This window comes from Pristiophorus japonicus, chromosome 4 (genome assembly GCF_044704955.1).
Source record: "Pristiophorus japonicus isolate sPriJap1 chromosome 4, sPriJap1.hap1, whole genome shotgun sequence".
Taxonomy (NCBI): domain Eukaryota; kingdom Metazoa; phylum Chordata; class Chondrichthyes; family Pristiophoridae; genus Pristiophorus; species Pristiophorus japonicus.
The window spans coordinates 154,021,749-154,044,363 of NC_091980.1; the positions used below are offsets into that span (position 1 = coordinate 154,021,749).

Sequence of the window (22,615 nt, forward strand, 5' to 3'; positions counted from 1 at the left end):
TTGTTTGTTATTATTTCCAGCCATTGCTTCTAGCAGCTATTTCTCTTTTCACCATCAAAAACATTTAGAGGCCAAATCTATGGGGCGGAGAGTAAACATAGAAACATCGAAAATAGGTGCAGGAGTAGGCCATTCGGCCCTTTGAGCCTGCACCACCATTCCATCTGAACATGGCTGATCATTCAACCTCAGTACCCCGTTCCTGCCTTCTCTCCATACCCCTTTGATCCCTTTAGCCGTAAGGGCCACATCTAACTCCCTTTTGAATATGTCCAACGAACTGGACTCAATAACTTTCTGTGGTAGAGAATTCCACAGGTTCAACACACTCTGGGTGAAAAAGTTCTCCTCATCTCGGCTTACCCCACAGTAGAGCGATATTCAGCTCTTTAATTTTTGTGTGTCGGTGTGGTGTTCCGGGGGGCTGCGAGACGGAAGTGCTGTTGGGTCAGGTCAGTCGCCGCTCCAAGTCATCGGTGCCGCACTGACGCGTCACAACCTCCCTCCCCTTCAGTTAAAGAGAAGGGCCGCTGCGAACTCTGCAGCCACTTCGGCCAGGCCAGCGGCCCTGTACCCAAGAGGGGGTGCCGGGTTGCCTGTTGGCGGCCCGGCCGTCCTGTGGCCACCATTATCGGGCCGACTGCAGAGTCGGCTGACAATTAAAACAAAATGGCGGCCGCGGCAGTGCGCCTTCCCCTTTAAGGTCGGACGCGCCGCCCAGCCACTGGCCGATGAAAGCTGTCAGCGACTGCGCTCCCACGAGGCAATTTCCCTCGCGGGGCAGTAAGGGGCCGACGGGAAGACGGCCGGGGCGGTCCCGTACACCGCTCCAAAAATAAAGGAGGGCAATTTACAAACTGTCGCCCCTCCACGCCGACCGAACGGTGAGTGCTTTCTGCACCGTTGCCGCCTCCATGAGGCAGTAATGGCTCTTAAAAAAAGGGTCATTTCGGTCCCTTAATTTCTTGTACTGAAAATAAAAAATAATTGCAAAACTATCAATAAATGATTACAAGTCCACAGTGCTGCCGCCTTGGTGCCATTAAACATCCTTGCATTCAGATTGTGAATCCAGGTGATTTTGGTGGACCAGGGACCAAATGTAGGCTTGTATCCCCTTGAGTTTAGAAGGTTGAGGGGTGATCTAATCGAGGTATTTAACATGTTACAATGGTTTGATAGGGTAGAATGGGGAATCCGGAACAAGGGGGCATAACCTTAAAATTAGAGATAGGCTGTTCAGGGGTGAAATCAGGAAGTGTTTCCCTAATATTTTATCCCAAGTACAACCTCTGCCACTGAACAAAATGCTGCCGTGTGATGGCACAGTCACCCCACAGACTCCCAGCTAATCCATATCTGGCCATACATTGCTAGGTCCATTACTTGCTGGGTATCCCCTTACTTTTCTGCTGGTCCTGGGTCCATTTCCTACTGGGTATTCCTTCATCATCATCATAGGCAGTCCTTCTGTGTCGAGGAAGACTTGCTTCCACACTAAAAGTGAGTTCTCAGGTGACTGAAGAGTCCAATGCGGGAATTACAGTCTCCGTCACAGGTGGGACAGACAGTGGTTGATGGAACGGGAGGTTGGGATGCCAGATGCTCCTTCCGCTGTCGATGCTTGGCTTCAGCTTGCTCTCAGCGAAGAAACTCGAGGTGTTCATAAGAACATAAGAAATAGGAACAGGAGTAGGCCATATGGCCCCTCCGCCATTCAATAAGATCATGGTTGATCCGATCATGGACTCAGCTCCACTTCCCTGCCCACTCCCCATAACCCTTGATTCCCTGATCATTAAAAAATCTGTCTATCTCCGCCTTAAATATATTCAATGACCCAACCTTCACAGCTCTCTGGGGCAGAGAATTCCATAGATTTACAACCCTCTGAGAGAAGAAATTCTCCCTCATTTCTGTTTTAAATGGGCGGCCCCTTATTCTGTCAGCGCCTTCCCGGATACTTTTCCTCCACTTAGGGCGGTCTTGGGCCAGGGATTCCCAGGTGCCAGTGGGGATGTTGCACTTTATCAAGGAGGCTTTGAGGGTGTCCTTGAAATGTTTCCTCTGCGCACCTGGGGCTCGCTTGCCGTGTCGGAGCTCAAAAGGAGTTAGATGAGGTCCTTACTACTAGGGGGATCAAGGGGTATGGCGAGAAAGCAGGAATGGGGTACTGAAGTTGAATGTTCAGCCATGAACTCATTGAATGGCGGTGCAGGCTAGAAGGGCCGAATGGCCTACTCCTGCACCTATTTTCTATGTTTCTATGTAAGTAGAGCGCTTGCTTTGGGAGTCTCGTGTCAGGCATGCGGACGATGTGGCCCGCCCAGTAGAGCTGGTCGAGTGTGGTCAGTGCTTCGATGCTGGGGATGTTGGCCTGCGCGAGAACACTGACGTTGGTGCGCCTATCCTGCCAATGGGTTTGCAGGATATTACGGAGGCAGCGCTGGTGGTACTTCTCCAGCGTTTTGAGGTGCCTGTTGTACATGGTCTATGTCTCTGAGCTGTATAGGAGGACGGGTATCACTACAGCCCTGTAGACCATGAGCTTGGTGCCGGGTTTGAGGTCCTGGTCTTCAAACACTCTCTTCCTCAGGCGACCGAAGGCTGCACTGGCACACTGAAGGCGGTGTTGGACCTTGGCATCGATGTCCGCCCTTATTGACAGTAGGCTCCCGAGGTATGGAAAATGGTCCACATTGTCCAAGGCCTCGTCGTGGATCTTGATAACCGGGGGGGGGGGCAGTGCTGCGTGGTGGGATCAGGTTGGTAGAGGGCCTTTGTCTTACGGATGTTTAGTGCAAGGCCCATGCTTTCGTACGCCTCGGTGAAGGTGTTGACGATGGCTTGGAGTTCAGCCTCTGTGCGCAGGCGCAAGCATCATCTGCGTACTGTGGTTTGATGACTGAGGATGGGATGACCTTGGATCTGGCCTGGAGGCAGCGGAGGTTGAACAGATTCCCATTTGTCCTGTAATTTAGCTCCACTCCAGTGGGGAGCTTGCTGAGGGTGAGGTGGAGCATTGCAGCAAGGAAGATCGAGAAGAGTGTTGGTGCGATGACACAGCCTTGCTTGACCCCGGTCCGAACGTGGAATGGGTTTGTGGTGAATCCGTTGGTCAGGATCACGGCTTGCATGTCGTCATGGAGCAGGTGGAGGATGTTGACAAACTTTTCAGGGCAGCCGAATTTGAGGAGGACGCTCCATTGTCCCTCATGGTTAACAGTATCGAAGGCCTATGTGAGGTCAAAGAAGGTCATGTACAAGGGTTGGTGCTTCACCTTTCTGCTGAACCTGGATCTATTTCTTGCTGGGAAACCCTCACCTTTCTGCTGGACCTGGGTCCATTACCTGTTGGGCATTCCCGCACCTTTCTGCATGGATATGGGTCCATTACCTGCTGGGAAACCCTCACCTTTCTGCTGGACCTGGGTCCATTACCTGTTGGGTATTCCCTCACCTTTCTGCATGGATATGGGTCCATTACCTGCTGGGAAACCCTCACCTTTCTGCATGGATATGGGTCCATTACCTGCTGAGAAACCCTCACCTTTCTGCATGGATATGGGTCCATTACCTGCTGGGTATACCCTCACCTTTCTGCTGGACCTGGGTCCATTACCTGCTGGGCATTCCCTCACCTTTCTGCATGGATATGGGTCCATTACCTGCTGGGAAGCCCTCACCTTTCTGCGGGACCTGGGCCCAGTTTTGCTCGATCATTGCTCACCTTTCTGCGAACTCCTTTAAACTCTTCAGTGCAGCTGTTTGTTTTTCTTTTGCGATCTCCACCAGTTTGGCCACTTGCTGCAGGTTGAAAGATAAAACCGTCGGTTCGATTGTCCACAACCTGTCAATGGTGGAATAGGGTGTGGCTCCTACAACAGCCCATCATCGTCTGTACACAGTGGTCAGTACAGTGAGTGACCACGGGGTGAGGAATTGATATATCAGGGAGTGGCCCTGCCCCGAGACACTGGAGATACCAGCGACTGAACTCTCTTCTCTTGGTCTCTCACCCTGTTCCTCTCAGGGCTGGGGTTCAGTTGATGCTATCGAACACTGGGTTGAGGCACAGCACCCGAGTGCCCATCCTTGGGCTACTCAGGGGTCTTGGCAGCTGATTTGGAATAAAGGGGATCTACCAACTCCCCCCTCCCATCCGGCTCTCCGCCCCTGCCCCCTAAGCACTGAATTCCCTTCATGTGCTGCGTCCACCCAGGCTCCTGTATGTCGGAAACTCCATAACCCGCTCACACCCCAGGCCTAGGCCTGTGTGATGAGGCTTAGCTCCTGGAAGTGAGCCATGGGAATAGATCTGAAAGGCTTATAATGAGGGCGCATGTTACAGCCTGATTCTTGGGTAATAAGAACATAAAAACATAAGAAATAGGAGCTGGAGTTGGCCATTTAATCCCTCGAACCTGCTCCACCATTCAATAAGATCATGGCTGATTTGATCATGGACTCAGCTCCACTTCCCCGCCTGTTCCCCATAACCCTTTACTCCCTTATCGCTCAAAAATCTGTCCATCTCTGCCTTAAATATATTCAATAACCCAGCCTCCACAGCTATCTGGAGCAGAGAATTCCACAGATTTACAACCCTCAGAGAAGAAATTCCTCCTCATCTCAGTTTTAAATGGGCAGCCCCTTATTCTAGGACTATGTCCCCTAGTTTTAGTTTCCCCTATGAGTAGAAATATTCTCTCTGCATCCACCTTGTCGAGCCCCCTCATTATCTTATATTTTTCGATAAGATCACCTCTCATTGTTCTGATGAGTATAGGCCCAACCTACTCAATCTACGTTCATAAATCAATCCCCTCATCTCAGGAATCAATCTCATAAACCTTCTCTGAACAGCGTCCAATGCAAGTATATCCCTCCTTAAATACGGAGACCAAAACTGTATGCAGTACTCCAGATGTGGCCTCACCAATACCCTGTACAGTTGTAGCAGGACTTCTCTGCTTTTATACTCTATCCCCCTTGCAATAAAGGCCAACATTCCATTTGCCTTCCTGATTACTTGCTGTACCTGCATACTAACTTTTTGTGTTTCATGCACAAGGACTCCAGGTCCCTCTGTACTGCAGCACTTTGTAATTTTTCTTCATTTAAATTATAATTTGCTTTTCTATTTTTTCTGCCAAAGTGGATAACCTCACATATTCCCACATTATATTCCATCTGCCAAATATTTGCCCACTCACTTAGCCTGCCTATATCCCTTTGCAGATTTTTTTGTGTCTTCCTCACAATTTGCTTTCCCACCCATCTTTGTATCATCAGCAAACTTGGTTACATTACACTCGGTCCCTTCATCCAAGTCATTAATATAGATTGGGTACCTCTACCCAAGGAGGGGTTTTGGATATTAAGGGAATCAAGGGATATGGGGATAGTGCAGGAAAGTGGAGTTGAGGTAGAAGATCAGCCATGATCTTATTGAATGGCGGAGCAGGCTCGAGGGGCAGAATCATGGCTGATCTTATTGAATGGTTCCTAATTCTCCTTAATCCTGCTCCTAATTCTTATGTTCTTATGTACCCAAAAAAGGACAAGGACAGGCTGAGGTTTGGGAAGGAGAGGAAGAGTCATATCATACCCCTCCCCTGCAATCACCTTCTTTTCATGGTAACGCAGTGCCTGCACCTACTGTAGATGGCCGTACTCCAACCCACAGGGAAAATCTTCAACCTATGGAAAGGTGATGGAGAACATACACCCAGGATATAGGCAACCCCTTAAGGCATATGTGTATGGCAAATCAGTCCTGTCCTGACATCAGGCAAGCTCCACAAATAAGGCAGGGATGGGAGGTGGGGAAACACTGCAGAGTGACCAAGAGAGGGGAGCCTTGGCTGGGAGCACGGGTTATCATCCCAACTGTCAAGGGTGTTGTGATTTCCAAGTCAGCACCAAGCAGTGTTAGAATGGGCTACAGTAATTCCCCACCCGCCAGCATGGTGTTAGAATGGGTTAATTCAATTCCTACTCCCCCAGCACGGTGTTAGAATGGGTTATTCCAATCCCTACACCCCAACATGGTGTTAGAATGGTTTAATTCTATCCCTGCACAGGGCAGTGTACCTCGGTGATTTGTTGCTCTTTCCTGTTCCTGATGAGTTCGTACTGTTCTGTGTGCAATCGCTCTAAATCTGCTTGTAGCTTGTCCTGGAGCTCACTCACTCTCTCAGCTGTTGTCCCACTGCTTGTTGCCCTGTCAGTGGGGCTCCCAGACTCACCACTGACGATACTTTCGTGTATATTGCTGATGCTCCTGTAACAGGAATGGACATGGCAACAGTCACCAGTGGTCAGCACCAATCAGCTGCCCGGCTCTTCAATTCGCTTACATGACCATAGTTAAACCAGACTTCACCAACGTTTACCAGCAGAAACCGCCATGATAAATCCCCATACACCAGCAGAGAGTTAGAGCGGGTAACAGTAAATCCCCCATTCGGCCGAGTTAGAATGGATTCTGGTACCGGAGGAGGGAGAGAAGAGGGAGGGACTGATAATAAAGGGGATGGGAGGAGGTACAGGAGGGAGAGGAGGAGTGGGAGGGGAGTTACAGGAGGGGGAGGGACAGGTAATAAAGGGGATGAGAGGATGTATAGGAAGGAGTTCGAGGGGAGTTACAGGAGGGAAAAGGGGAGGTACAGGAGGGGGAGGGGGAGGAGGGGGAGGGGGAGGTGCAGGAGGGGAAGGTACAGGAGGGGAGGTACAGGAGGGGGAGGAGGAGGTGCAGGAGGGGAAGGTACAGGAGGGGAGGTGCAGGAGGGAGAGGGGGGAGGGGGAGGTGCAGGAGGGAGAGAGGGTGGTACCAGAGGGGGAGATGCAGGAGGAGGGAGGGGGTGGAGGAGGGGCAGGAATGCAGGAGGGGGGGGAGGAGGGTAAGGGGCAGAAAGGGGAGGGGGTGGTACCGGAGGGGAGGTGCAGGGTAAGTCAGTCCATGCTGGAGTGGCCAATGCTGGGAGCCTCTGTAAGTTGGAGAATTTGGGGGAGTTGGGACCTCCGTACTGCTCACGGTGAGGTACCTCCCAGTGCCGGTGCGCTCTGCTTGCCCTGTACCTGAGTGAGTACAGGGCAAGCAGAATGCTTACCATTTTTTCTTGTGCCCTTTGCTAAGAAATGCGTTTCTCTTGCGTAGTTCCGAGAAGCTGCTGGCATATTTCTGTGTCAGTTCATCTTTCTTCTTCTGACTCTTCCTCTCCAGCTCCTTCAGTTCCTTCTCGTGCTTCCTCTGCACTTTGACAAAGGCCTTCTGAGTCTTCAGCTCATCTATAGTCAGAGGTTCTGTCGCTGGAAGAAAAAGATCATTTCAATGGACCTCAGAGACCAAATTATCCCATCAGCTTCCATCGGGAGCAGTAACCTAGGCCGAGGAATTCTGTCGCTCCTGGAGATCGCCATGCGAAAGGGACCACGCCCATTCATGCTGCCCGCTGCTCAGCAGGGCGCCCAAGTTCATGCCAGGCTAGCTCCAATTAAAGCTCGCCTGCACAACCTAAAGGCAGCCTGCACCTCTTACATGGGAGGTGTCTTCTGCTTGCAATAGGTGGAAGTGCTAGTGAAGGTTGCTATCAGAGATGCAACAGTGAGTAATGACTCAGCAAACCAGAGAAAGGCCGCCAAGATTCTCCGATGCAGCACTGGAGGGATTGGTCCAGGAGGCCAACTCCAGCACCGTGCCTCTTCCCACAGGAAAGCCTGGAGGCCCTCCAGGCAACACATGAGTGTCAGCTGTGGCTCAGTGGACAACACACTCGCCTCTGAGTCAAAAGGTTGTGGGTTCAAGTCCCACTTCAGGGACTTGAGCACATAAATCTAGGCTGACACGCCAGTGCAGTGCTGAGGGAGCGCCGCACTGTTGGAGGTGCCCTTTTTCGGATGAGATGTTAAACCGAGGCCCTGTCTGCTCTCTCAAGTGGATGTAAAAAATCTCACGCCACTATTTTGAAGAGCAGCTGAGTTATCCCCGGTGTCCTGGCCAATCTTTATCCCTCAATCAACATAACAAAAACAGATTATCTGGTCATTATCACATTGCTGTTTGTAGGAGCTTGCTGTGCGCAAAGTGGTTGCCGTATTTCCCACATTACAACAGTGACTACACTCCAAAAGTACTTCATTGGCTGTAAAGCGCTGTGAGACGTCCAGTGGTCATGAAAGGCGCTATATAAATCCAAGTCTTGCTTTCTTTCTTTCATGAGCGTGCAGTTGGAGCAGATAGCCAATGTGGTCAATGTCAGCAATGCCTACCAACAATTTCTACCAAACGTGACTCATACCTCATATCATAGCTTCACTTCACCCGCACAGACTTAGCACTACTGCAAGAGTCACACCCACATATTACAGCTATTCATCATCATCATCATAGGCAGTCCCTCGAAACGAGGATGACTTGCTTCCACGCCAAAAAGGGATGAGTTCACAGGTGTTTCAATGAAGGACCTAATATTCCAGGTCCCGAACTACATCCTGAAGGATGGATGATGCCTGTGCGTGGATTTTTTTAACATGTGGTGGCCGTTGCACACCAGCCACCACGACAGTGATAAACATATCATCTGAGCACTTTACACCACAATCACTGACACACTTCCCTCTCTCTTGCAGAAAAACCTGACGCATAACTGCACTTAAACGGAATGGGGGCAGGGTCGCCTGCATCAACTCACTCCTTTGGTGCAGAGGGTGCTGGCCATTCTTGGCAGGGGCATGGCTGAGCCCGTGGCCAGCGGTGGGGCAGAAGGAGTTCAAGAAGCCGGTATCGTCGTGCGTTATCCTCCCTCCCACATCACACTTTCATCTCAACCAAACTTCAGGAGCCTACTATTAGCAAGGAAAGACATCGATGACGAGGTCCAACACTGCACCCAGCGCGCGAGGGCTGCACTGGTGCGCTGGGGGCAGTGTTGGACCTAGTCATCGATGTCTTCCCTTGCTGATAGTACGCTCCAGAGGTTTGGAAAATGGTCCACATTGTCCAAGGCTGCGCACTCGACTAGCTCTGTTAGGCAGGCCACATTGTCTGCATGCCCGACACGAGACTCCCAAAGCAAGCGCTCTACTCGGAGGTCCTTCACGGCAAGTGAGCCCCAGGTGGGCAGAGGAAACGTTACAAGGACACCCTCAAGCCTCCCTGATAAAGTGCAACATCCCCACTGACACCTCGGAGTCCCTGACCCAAGACCACCCTAAGTGGAGGAAGTGCATCCGGGAGGGCGCTGAGCACTTCGAGTCTCGTCGCCGAGAGCATGCAGAAACCAAGCACAGGCAGCAGCAGGAGCGTGTGGCAAACCTGTCCCACCCTCCCCTTCCCTCAACCACTGTCTGTCCCACCTGTGACAGTCTCGTATTGGACTGTTCAGCCACCTGAGAACTCACTTTTGGAGTGGAAGCAAGTCTTCCTCGATTTCGAGGGACTGCCTATGATATGATATGATGATTCCCCCTCATCCCGCAATCTCCCCGATTTACAATCTGCACATGGTGTAAGCATGCACCCATTGCTTTCGCCCCTCCCCTCAGGAATTGCAGCCTGGCCAGCCAGTGGTCAAGGAACATGAGAAAGAGGAGAGTCCAGACGAAGAAGAAACATCGTCAGTCGATTTCGCACTCCCAGCCACCAGCGCAGACACCGACACGCCCCGTACTCTGGAGGAGTGGTTAGACACGGGATCTGTGCGCGTGAGAAAGCGGGCACGAGTTCCTGCCGCCAGGGCAAGGGGCAAGGGGAGCTCAGGTGCCAGCACCCCAGAGGGCGAGGTCGCACTTGAGTTCTGCTGCACAGGACTCATATAAAGACATTGATTAGGGCGGCCTACAGAAGAACGTTGATGGGTATGCACAATAAAATGGCAAGTCTGCCAGAAAGCCTGAATGAAATGTCAAGGAGCAGGAAGGAGTCCAGCTCCAGCCTTGCACAGGGCTTTGGGAAGATGTTAGAGCCCACCCTTTCCAGTGTGGAAGGACAGGGCAGATCCATTAACACACTTGTGGGCCCAACCATCAGTGCAGCTTCTGATGGCCAAAGTCTCAGTTTCCATTGCAGCAGACACACAAACCACCCAGCGACTGAATGCAAGCTCAGACTACTGCCATCACGGCATGGTGAACCAGTGTGGAAAGGGGCTCACAGTGGTCCAGCAGTCTTAAGAACATAAGAAATAGGAGCAGGAGGAGTAGGCCATTCAATAATATCAAGGCTGATCTGATCATGGACTCAGGTCCACTTCCCTGTCCGCTTCCCATAACCGCTTATCCCCCTATCGGTTAAGAAACTATCTATCTCTGTCTTAAATTTATTCAATGTCCCAGCTTCCATAGCTCTCTGAGGCAGCGAATTCTACAGATTTACAACCCTCAGAGAAGAAATTCCTCCTCATCTCAGTTTTAAATGGGTGGCCCCTTATTCTAAGATTATGCCCTCTAGTTCTAGTCTCCCCCATCAGTGGAAACATCCTCTCTGCATCCACCTTGTTAAGCCTCCTCATAATCTTATACGTTTCGATAAGATCACCTCTCATTCTTCTGAATTCCAATGAGTAGAGGCCCGACCTACTCAATCTTTCCTCATAAATTAACCCCATCATCTCCGGAATCAACCCAGTGAACCTTCTCTGAAATGCCTCCAAAGCAAGTATATCCTTTCGTAAATATGGAAACCAAAACTGCACGCAGTATTCCAGTGTGGCCTCACCAATACCCTGTATAGCAGTAGCAAGACTTCCCTGCTTTTATACTCTATCCCCCTTGCAATAAAAGCCAAGATTCCATTGGCCTTCCTGAAGTCTTGCTGTACCTGCATACTATCCTTTTGTGTTTCATGCAAAAGTACCGCTGTATTGCAGCACTTTGCAATCTTTCTTCATTTGATTTTTTTCTGCCAAAATGGATAACCTTATACTGTCCCACATTATACTCCTTCTGCCAAATTTTTGCCCACTCACTTAGCCTGTCTATGTCCTTTTCTGTACTCCAGCAGATAACTAGGATTGCTGAGGTTCCGCCCTGGGGGAGTGGCAGGGCTCCGTGGGGGCCAACCCTGCTGTTCTCGCTCAGGATGACAGCATTCGTCCTCCCACCAAAACGACGGACACTACGGAGCTGAATTTCTGCGCCCTACTCTTTCTGGCTAACACAGGTCATATCAGACAGAGCCATTTGGGAAACTCAATTCAATTAATTTATTAATCTTAGAAGCACAAAATGGCTTTTAGAGTTTCTGGATTGGTGTAAAGACCCAGCGAGGATGCTTCCTCTACCTGCTCTGGGCTTACACGTGACTATAGTCCCACATGACATGGCTGACGATGAATGACCTGGGAGAGTGTCAGCATTGACTGGGACGATTGGAGGAGAGAGTCTGTAAAAGAGTGACGCAACTAAAAAAAGCAAGGGAGGAAATAGCAGAGGCTCTGACCATCATTTTCCAATCCTCTCTGGCTACAGGTGTGGTTCCAGAGGACTGGAGGACTGCTAATGTTGTACCTTTGTTTAAGAAGGGAGAAAGGGATAAACCGAGTAATTACAGGCCAGTCAGCCTAACCTCAGTGGTGAGAAAATTATTGGAAAAAATTCTGAGGGACAGGATAAATCTTCATTTAGAAAGACACAGATTAATCAAGGACAGTCAGCTTGGATTTGTTAAGGGAAGGTCGTATCTGACTAACTTGATTGAATTTTTTGAGGAGGAAACAAGGAGGGTCGATGAGGGCAGTGTGTTTGATCTACTGTATATGGATTTTAGCAAGGCTTTTGACAAGGTCCCACATGGCAAGTTGGATCAAAATTGGCTCAGTGGCAGGAAGCAAAGGGTAATGGTTGATGGATGTTTTTGTGACCGGAAGGATGTTTCCAGTGGGGTTCCGCCGGGCTCACTTGCTTTTTGTGATATATATCAACAATTTAGACTGAAATGTAGGGGGCGTGATAAAGAAATTTGCAGATGATACAAAAAGTGGTTAATGGTGAGGAGGAAAGCTGTAGACGGCAGGAAGATATCGATGAACTGGTCAGGTGGGCAGAACAGTGGCAAATGGAATTAAATCCGGAAAAGTGTGAGGTAACGCATTTGGGGAGGGTTAACAAGGCAAGGGAATACACATTAAATGATAGGACACAGAGAAGTGTAAGGAACAAAGGGACCTTGGAGTGCAGGTCCACAGATCCCTGAAGGTAGCAGGCCAGGTAGATAATGTGGTTAAGAAGGCATACGGCATACTTGCCTTTATTAGCCAAGGCATAAAATACAAGAGCAGGGAGGTTATGCTTGAACTGTATAAAAAACTGGTTAGACCACAGCTGGAGTACTGCGTGCAGTTCTGGTCACCACATTACAGGAAATATGTGATTGCATCAGAGAGGGTACAGAGGAGGCTTACGAGGGTGTTGCCTGGACTGGAGAATTTTAGCTATGAGGAAAGATTGGATAGGCTGAGGTTGTTTTCTTTAGAACAGAGAAGGCTGAGGGGAGACCTTATTGAGGTGTATAAAATTATGAGGGGCCTGGATAGAATGGACCTATTTCCCTTAGCAGAGAGGTCAATAACCAGGGGGCATAGATTTAAAGTAGTTGGTCGAAGGTTTAGAGGGGAGATGAGGGGAAAGCATTTCGCCCAGAGGGTGGTGGGGATCTGTGCCTGAAATAGTGGTAGAGGCAGAAACCCTCAGCACATTTAAAAAGTAAACATAGAAACATAGCAAATAGGTGCAGGAGTAGGCCATTTGGCCCTTCGAGCCTGCACCACCATTCAATATGATCATGGCTGATCATGCAACTTCAGTACCCCATTCCTGCTTTCTCTCCATACCCCTTAATCCCTTTAGACGCAAGGGCCACATCGAACTCCCTTCTGAATATATCTAACAAACTGGCCACAATAACTCTCTGCGGAAGAGAATTCCACAGTTTAACAACTCTGAGTGAAGACGTTTCTCCTCATCTTGGTCCTGAATGGCTTACCCCTTATCCTTAGACTGTGACCCCTGGTTCTGGACTTTCCCAACATTGAGAACATTCTTCCTGCATCTAACCTGTCCAATACTTGGATGTGCACTTGAAGAGCCGTAATCTACCAAGAGCTGGAGGGTGGGATTAGGCTGGGTAGTTCTTTTTCAACTGATAAACATGGTGGGCGTAATTTTCCATGATTCTAGGAGTTGGATGGGGTACAGTGTGTGTGAGGGGGTGGGGAGTTGGATGGGGTACAGTGTATGTGAGGAGGTGGGGAGTTGGATGGGGTACAGTGTGTGTGAGGGGGTGGGGAGTTGGATGGGGTACAGTGTATGTGAGGAGGTGGGGAGTTGGATGGGGTACAGTGTGTGTGAGGGGGTGGGGAGTTGGATGAGGTACAGTGTGTGTGAGGAGGTGGGGAGTTGGATGGGGTACAGTGTGTGTGAGGGTGGGGAGTTGGATGGGGTACAGTGTGTGTGAGGAGGTGGGGAGTTGGATGGGGTACAGTGTGTGTGAGGGGGTGGGGAGTTGGATGAGGTACAGTGTGTGTGAGGGTGGGGAGTTGGATGAGGTACAGTGTGTGTGTGAGGAGGTGGGGAGTTGGATGGGGTACAGTGTGTGTGAGGGTGGGGAGTTGGATGGGGTACAGTGTGTGTGAGGGTGGGGAGTTGGATGGGGTACAGTGTGTGTGAGGGGGTGGGGAGTTGGATGAGGTACAGTGTGTGTGTGAGGAGGTGGGGAGTTGGATGGGGTACAGTGTGTGTGAGGGTGGGGAGTTGGATGGGGTACAGTGTGTGTGAGGAGGTGGGGAGTTGGATGGGGTACAGTGTGTGTGAGGAGGTGGGGAGTTGGATGGGGTACAGTGTGTGTGAGGGGGTGGGGAGTTGGATGGGGTACAGTGTGTGTGAGGGGGTGGGGAGTTGGATGGGGTACAGTGTGTGTGAGGGGGTGGGGAGTTGGATGGGGTACGGTGTGTGTGAGGGGGTGGGGAGTTGGATGGGGTACAGTGTATGTGAGGAGGTGGGGAGTTGGATGGGGTACAGTGTGTGTGAGGGGGTGGGGAGTTGGATGAGGTACAGTGTGTGTGAGGAGGTGGGGAGTTGGATGAGGTACAGTGTGTGTGAGGGGGTGGGGAGTTGGATGGGGTACAGTGTGTGTGAGGAGGTGGGGAGTTGGATGGGGTACAGTGTGTGAGGAGGTGGGGAGTTGGATGAGGTACAGTGTGTGTGAGGGTGGGGAGTTGGATGGGGTACAGTGTGTGTGAGGGGGTGGGGAGTTAGATGGGGTACAGTGTGTGTGAGGGTGGGGAGTTGGATGGGGTACAGTGTGTGTGAGGGGGTGGGGAGTTGGATGGGGTACAGTGTGTGTGAGGGGGTGGGGAGTTGGATGGGGTACGGTGTGTGTGAGGGGGTGGGGAGTTGGATGGGGTACAGTGTGTGAGAGAGGGTGGGGAGCGTGGGGATGTCACTCCTGACCCCCGTCTCCTCCCAACCCCGATCTCTCCTCCGATTACCATTTCCATCCCCGCAGTCTCTCTCCCCTGCCATGATCTCTCTCCCTCGCCCCGCGCCCCTGGACTAGACCACAATCTCTCCCTACCTGCTCCTCCGCTGCGTCCTTCTGCTGCAGGCTTTCCCGCCCACCCGTCCGTCAACATTTAATAGACATCAAATGTGCAGAATGTTTGGGAAACCGGTATTTCTGGGTTTGCTGTCCATAAGCCCACCCCGCACCCCCTTCCGCGCCCTGCCCCGAACACACAGCCCCATAAATATCAGTGCTGCTGACTTACCTGCGATGTCTTTGGAAGATTCCTCAGTCCCAGGAGAGATAGCACTGTTGGGAGCTGGAAGAGATGCAGACAATCTGGGTATTCTTGTCTCAATCCATCGACAACCTGCCCCTGTTCAGTTTCTCTGGCTGTCAGAGTATCTGACAGTTCTCATATCCAACACCAGAGGGCAGACTTGTTCCAACAGTGTCTTTGTGACTCCCAGGTCAGAGGTCACTGTTCTAACTGTGGTTAGTCATTTTAATCTTTGTGCCGATTATGTTACAGATACATCTGTTACAAACAGTTTTGCTCGTGTACCTACTCTGCTCGCTTCCTCATCTTCGCGCACCTCCCTGCTCAACGCTCAGCTCTCTTTCTCACCCGGCGTATCCATCAGCCAGCTCCCTCGCAAATAGTTAGCTGTGGCTCAGTGGGTAGCACTCTCGCCTCTGAGTCAAAAGGTTGTGAGTTCAAATCAAATATAACAGAGGCTTGAGCACTAAATCTAGGCTGACACTCCAGTGCAGTGCTGAGGGAGTACTGCACTGTCGGAGGTGCCGTCTTTCAGAAAGAGGCGTTAAACCAAGGCCCTGTCTGCTCTCTCAAGTAAAAGATCCCATGGCGCTATTTCGAAGAAGAGCAGGGGCATTATCCCTGGTGTCCTGGGGCCAATATTTATCACTCAATCAACATCACTAAAACAGATTATCTGGTCATTATCACACTGCTGTTTGTGGGAGCTTGCTGTGCGCAAATTGGCTGTTTCATATGAAGGAGAAGGGAATAGAGGGTTATGCTGATAGAGTTAGAAGAAGAAAGACGGGAGGAGGCTCGAGTGGAGCATAAACGCCGGCATGGACTGGTTGGGCCGAATGGCCGGTTTCTGGGCCGTATATCCTGTGTAATCCTATGGATAGAGGTTGGAGAAAACGGGATAGAAGGAGAGCATGGGAAAGAGAAGGGGACAGGGTAGGATAGAGGAGAGCAGCACTAGGAAACCCCTGGCCCCACCCCTGTGAACTGAATTAGTCTTCCCTGAGAGTTACATTAGGCTATGAAAGCTGGAGGAACACCGACGTACTGCACGGTCCATCGGTGTCTGTTGATCCATCGCTGCTCTCTGGTATCTGAGCTTTTTCTTCCGACACAACCTGCAAACAACGTACAACAGGGACTTCAGTGCCACTGAAACATATTCATGTGTCGACAGCACACAGCATTCAGTCTCACAACCCACCCTTCACCAGTGCACAGGGGAAAGCTGTAGTCCAGTATTAAAAGGGCCTCCATATCACAATCCTCGGTTAGCGGGAGCAGTATATCACAATCCTATGTTAGCGGGAGCAATATATCACAATCCTCGGTTAGCGGGAGCAGTATATCACAATCCTATGTTAGCGGGAGCAATATATCACAATCCTCGGTTAGCGGGACCAGTATATCACAATCCTATGTTAGAGGGACCAGTATATTACAATCCTAGATTCGAGGTGTTATAAACGTAAACCTGTAAATACCTTGTTTAACCACCAGAGGGCTCATCCCCTGGAAATCCCACAATCCCTTGGGAGCACCTGTACATAACGAGACCTCACAGGCTGGAGAGGCACTCTGAGACCAGAAATAAAGGACTACGGTCACACCTTACTTTGAGCTTGCAGTATCTAGTCTGATTCATTATTCAAGACATAACAACTGGCGACGAGGTACAGATGACGAACCACATCACAACAATGCAGAGAACCTTGGGCATCCTGGAGGACTTTTCAGAGGAAGATGATTGGGAAACCTTCGTGGAGCGACTCGACCAATACTTCGTGGCCAACGAGCTGGAAGGAGAAGCGAATGCTGCCAAACGAAGGGCGATCCTCCTCACCGTTTGCGGGGCACCAACGCATGGCCTCATGAAAAATCTGCTCGCTCCTGCGAAACCCACAGAGAAGTCATATGATGATTTGTGCACACTGGTCCGGGAGCATCTAAACCCGAAGGAAAGCATTCTGATGGCGAGGTATCAGTTCTACACATACAAGAGGTCTGAAGGCCAGGAAGTGGCAAGCTACATCACCGAGCTAAGTCGCCTTGCAGGATATTGCGAATTTTAAGGACATTTGGAGCACATGCTCAGGGACTTCTTTGTACTTGGCATTGGTCATGAAGTAATACTTCGCAAACTTTTGACTGTAGAGACCCCAACCTTGAGTAAAGCCATAGCGATAGCCCAGGCGTTTATCACCACCAGTGACAATACCAAACAAATCTCTCAGCACACAAGTGCTGCTGCAAGTACTATGAACAAAGTGATGTTGTTTTCGAATCGTAACGTACATGACAGGTCACACATGCCTCCAGCTGCACGTCTGCAGATGTCTCAGAGTCCACCATCAAGGGTGGTGAATGCAAGGCCATTAACACCTTGTTGGCGCTGCGGGGGTGATCATCGTTTCCATTCATGCCGCTTCAAAGGGTACGTTTGCAAGGGCTGTGGAACAATGGGACACCTCCAACGTATGTGCAGGCGAGCTGCAAACCCTGTTAATCCTGCAAACCACCATGTTGTAGAGGAGGACAGATCCACGGTGGATCACGATGAACCAGAGCCTCAGATAGAGGAGGCAGAGGTATATGGGGTGCACACATTTACCACAAAGTGTCCCCCGATAATGCTGAAGGTTGAATTAAATGGACTCCTGGTGTCCATGGAGCTGGACATGGGCGCGAGCCAGTCCATAATGAGCAGAAAGACTTTCGATAAATTGTGCTGCAGCAAGGCCTCAAGGCCAGTCCTGACTCCCATTTGTACTAAATTGAGAACATACACAAAGGAACTGATTCCCGTAATCGGCAGTGCTACCGTAAAGGTCTCATACGATGGAGCGGTGCACGAGTTACCACTCTGGGTGGTTCCGGGCGATGGCCCCACACTGATCGGCAGGAGCTGGCTGGGAAAGATACGCTGGAACTGGAACGACGTCTGAGCGCTTTCGTTCGTTAACGACACCTCATGTGCCCATGTCCTAAGCAAGTTCCCCTCGCTGTTTGAACCGGGCATCGGGAAGTTCCAAGGAGCAAAAATGCAGATCCACCTGATTCCGGAGGCGCGACCCATCCATCACAAGGCGAGAACGGTACCGTACATGATGGGAGAGAGGGTGGAGATCAAGCTGGACAGGTTGCAACGAGAGGACATCATTTCGGCGATCGAATTCAACGAGTGGGCCAGTCCGATTGTTCCAGTCCTCAAGGAAGACAGCACCGTCAGTTACTTTGTAATCACCACAGATTCTATCAATTGTTTCTCCCTGCAGGATCAATACCTGCTACCAAAGGCAGACGACCCATTTGCAATGCTGGTGGGAGGAATAATGTTCACGAAGCTGGACTTGACCTCGGCCTACATGACGCAGGAGCTGGAGGAATCATCGAAAGGCCTCACCTACATCAACACGCACAAAGGTGTCTTCATTTACAACAGATGCCTGTTTGGGATTCGATCGGCCGTGGCGATATTCCAGAGGAACATGGAAAGCTTGCTGAAGTCGGTCCTGCGCACTGTGGTCTTCCAGGACGACATCTTGGTCACAGGTTGGGACACCGTCGAGCACCTGCAGAACCTGGAGGAGGTTCTTAGTCGGCTTAATCGTGAAGGGCTCAGGCTAAAACGCTCGAAGTACATTTTCCTGCCACCTGAAGTGGAGTTCCTGGGGAGAAGAATCGCGGCGGATGGCATCAGGCCCACCGATTCGAAGACGGAGTCAATCAAGAACGCACCAAGACCACAGAACGTGACGGAGCTGCAGTCGTTTCTAGGACTCCTGAACTACTTTGGTAACTTCTTACCGGGTCTCAGCACACTGTTAGAACCACTGCACTATTTACTGTGTAAAGGAGATGAATGGGTATGGGGTAAAAGCCAAGAAAATGCCTTTGAGAAAGCTAGGAAACTGTTATGTTTAAACAAATTGCTTGTGTTGTACGATCTATGTAAGCGTTTGGTACTAGCATGTGATGCGTCGTCATACTGTGTCGGGTGTGTATTGCAACAAGCTAATGAATTTGGAAAATTGCAACCGGTTGCTTATGCATCCAGAAGTCTGTCTAAGGCTGAGAGGGCAAGATCGAAAATGGAGCGTTAATGTGTGTCTATGGGATAAAGAAAATGCTTCAATATCTGTTTGGGCTCAAATTTGAATTGGAAACCGACCGTAAGCCACTTATATCCTTCTTTTCTGAAAGTAAGGGGATAAATATGAATGCATCGGCCCGCATCCAGAGATGGACGCTCACGTTGTCCGCATACAACTATGCCATCCGCCACAGGCCAGGCACAGAAAACTGTGCTGATGCTCTCAGTAGGCTGCCATTGCCCATCAAGGGGGTGGAAATGGCACAGCCCGCAGATTTAGTTATGGTAATGGAAGCATTCGAGAGTGAGTAATCACCCGTCACCGCCCGACAGATTAGAACCTGGACGAGCCAGGACTTCTTACTGTCCTTAGTAAAAAACTGTGTGCTTCATGGGAGTTGGTCCAGTGTCCCATTAGAGATACAGGAAGAGATAAAGCCGTACCAGCGGCGCAGAGGTGAAATGTCGATACAGGCAGACTGCCTCCTATGGGGTAATCGGGTAGTGGTGCCAAAAAAGGGCAGGGACACTTTCATTAGTGATCTCCACAGCACCCACCCAGGCATCGGAATAATGAAAGCGATAGGCAGATCCCACGTGTGGTGGCCCGGTATCGATGCAGACTTAGAGTCCTGTGTGCACAAATGTAACACATGTTCACAGTTAAGCAATGCACCCAGGGAGGCGCCTCCAAACTATGGTCCAGGGTCCATGTCGACTATGCAGGCCCATTCTTGGGAAAAATGTTCCGAGTGGTTGTATATACAAATGGATTGAATGTGAGATAATGTCGGCAAGCATGTCCGCTGCCACCATTGAAAGCCTGCAGGCCATGTTTGCCACACACGGCCTGCCTGATGTCCTTGTGAGTTGACAATGGGCCGTGCTTCACCAGTGCCGAGTTCAAAGAGTTCATGACCCGCAATGGATCAAACATGTCACATCTGCCCCGTTTAAACCAGGGTCCAACGGTCAGGCAGAGCGAGCAGTGCAAACAATCAAGCTGAGCTTGAAGAGGGTAACTGAAGGCTCACAGCAGACTCGCCTATCCCGAGTCCTACTTAGTTACTGCACAAGACCCCACTCGCTCACTGGGGTTCTCCCCGCGGAACTGCTCATTAAAAGGGCACTTAAGACAAGGCTCTCATTAGTCCACCCTGATCTATACGAACAGGTAGAGAGCAGGCGGCTTCAACAGAATACATATCTTGATCGCGTAAATGTGTCATGCGAAATCGAGATTAATGATCCTGTATTTGTGTTGAACTATAGACAAGGTCCCAAGTGGCTTCCCAGCACTGTCGTGGCCAAAGAGGGGAGTAGGGTGTTTCAAACTTTCAAATGGACTCACCTGCAGGAAACACTTGGACCAAACCAAACTCAGATTTACGGACTATCCAGAACAACCCACCATAGACTCTACCTTTTTCGACCCTCCAACACACACACCAGTGGCAACCGACCCAGCGGTTGGCCACGAAGCAGAACTCATCACCCGCAGCAGCCCAGCAGGACTCACCACGCTCAGCAGCCCAGCAAGGCCAGCTGTGCAGCAGCCCAGCGAAGGCCCAACAAATGACTCACCAAAACCAGCATTTGCACCAAGACGATCAACCAGGGAAAGGAAGCCCCCAGATTGACTCACATTGTAAATAGTTACACTATTGACTTTGGGAGGGGGGGGGGGTGTGCTGTTATATATGTAAACCTGTAAATACCTTGTTTAACCACCAGAGGGCTCATCCCCTGGAGTCCCAAGGGATCCCACAATCCCTTGTGAGCACCTGAACATAAGAAGGCCTCACACGCTGGAGAGGCACTCTGGTGATCTGAATAAATGATTACGGTCACACCTTACTTTGAGCTTGCAGTATCTAGTCTGACTCTTTATTCAAGACATAACAAGAGGGAGCAGTATATTACAATCCTAGATTAGAGGAAGCAGTATATTACAATCCTAGATTAGAGGGACCAGTATATTACAATCCTAGATTAGAGGGACTAGTATATCACGATTCTATGTTAGCGAGACCAGTATATCACAATCCTATATTAGAGGGACCAGTATATTACATTTCAATTATAAAAGGGTCTGTATATTACAGTACAATATTAACGAGTCTGTATATTACACTCCGATAGTAAAGGGGTCTGTAGATTACCGAGAGGAAAAATCCTTCACCGTCTGTCACTGATTATGTTCTGTTGGAATCCTATGATCAAAGGCTCTACAAGCAGTGTTCTCACACCACCAGATACCCTGCTCACAGCCAACAAACTATTATGCTCATCCCTGTCTCCCTCCATTCCCCTATTATTCCCGTCTCACCATTTCCCCTATTAACGCCCTGTCTCTCCCCATTTCCCCTAATAACCCCGTCTCACCATTTCCCCTATTATCCCCGTCTCTCCATTTCCCCTATTATCCCTCTGTCTCTCACCGTTTCCCCTATTAACCCCCTGTCTCTCCCCATTTCCCCTATTAACCCCGTCTCTCCCCATTTACCCTATTATCCCCCTGTCTCTCCCCATTTCCCCTATTATCCCCCTGTCTCTCCCCATTTCCCCTATTATCCCCCTGTCTCTCACCATTTCCCCTATTAACCCCCTGTCTCTCCCCATTTCCCCTATCTCTCCCCATTTCCCCTATTATCCCCGTCTCTCCCCATTTCCCCTATTATCCCCCTGTCTCTCCCCATTTCCCCTATTATCCCCGTCTCTCCCCATTTCCCCTATTATCCCCCTGTCTCTCCCCATTTCCCCTATTATCCCCCTGTCTCTCACCATTTCCCCTATTAACCCCCTGTCTCTCCCCATTTCCCCTAACTCTCCCCATTTCCCCTATTATCCCCCTGTCTCTCCCCATTTCCCCTATTAACCCCCTGTCTCTCCCCATTTCCCCTATTATCCCCGTCTCTCCCCATTCCCGTAATATCCCCCTGTCTCTCCCCATTCCCCTAATATCCCCCTGTCTCTCATCGTTTCCGCTATTAACCCCCTGTCTCTCCCCATTTCCCCTAATATCCCCGTCTCTCATCGTTTCCCCTAATATCCCCCTGTCTCTCATCGTTTCCCCTAATATCCCCCTGTCTCTCCCCATTCCCCTAATATCCCCCTGTCTCTCATCGTTTCCCCTAATATCCCCCTGTCTCTCCCCATTCCCCTAATATCCCCCTGTCTCTCCCCATTCCCCTAATATCCCCCTGTCTCTCCCCATTCCCCTAATATCCCCCTGTCTCTCCCCATTCCCCTAATATCCCCCTGTCTCTCCCCATTCCCCTAATATCCCCCTGTCTCTCCCCATTCCCCTAATATCCCCCTGTCTCTCCCCATTCCCCTAATATCCCCCTGTCTCTCCCCATTCCCCTAATATCCCCCTGTCTCTCGCCATTCCCCTAATATCCCCCTGTCTCTCCCCATTCCCCTAATATCCCCCTGTCTTTCCCCATTCCCCTAATATCCCCCTGTCTCTCCCCATTCCCCTAATATCCCCGTCTCTCCCCATTCCCCTATTAACCCCCTGTCTCTCCCCATTCCCCTAATATCCCCCTGTCTCTCCCCATTCCCCTATTAACCCCCTGTCTCTCCCCATTTCCCCTATTAACCCCTGTCTCTCCCCATTTCCCCAATCTCTCCCCATTTCCCCTATTAACCCCCTGTCTCTCACCATTTCCCCTATTAACCCCCTGTCTCTCCCCATTTCCCCTATTAACCCCTGTCTCTCCCCATTTCCCCAATC

At 50.4% G+C, this 22,615-nt stretch overlaps 1 protein-coding gene across 1 annotated transcript in view; it reads right to left on the reverse strand.

The window, feature by feature from the left end:
- LOC139262701 (1-phosphatidylinositol 4,5-bisphosphate phosphodiesterase beta-2-like) overlaps nt 1-22,615 on the reverse strand; it is a 398,767-nt gene that overhangs the window by 192,035 nt on the left and 184,117 nt on the right. The window contains exons 24-28 of the mRNA XM_070877853.1: nt 15,832-15,901; nt 14,769-14,822; nt 7,116-7,314; nt 6,097-6,286; nt 3,731-3,807 (exon numbers count right to left, since the gene is read on the reverse strand). Coding sequence (XP_070733954.1) covers nt 3,731-3,807; nt 6,097-6,286; nt 7,116-7,314; nt 14,769-14,822; nt 15,832-15,901 — 590 coding nt within the window. The remainder of the gene's footprint in view (nt 1-3,730; nt 3,808-6,096; nt 6,287-7,115; nt 7,315-14,768; nt 14,823-15,831; nt 15,902-22,615) is intronic.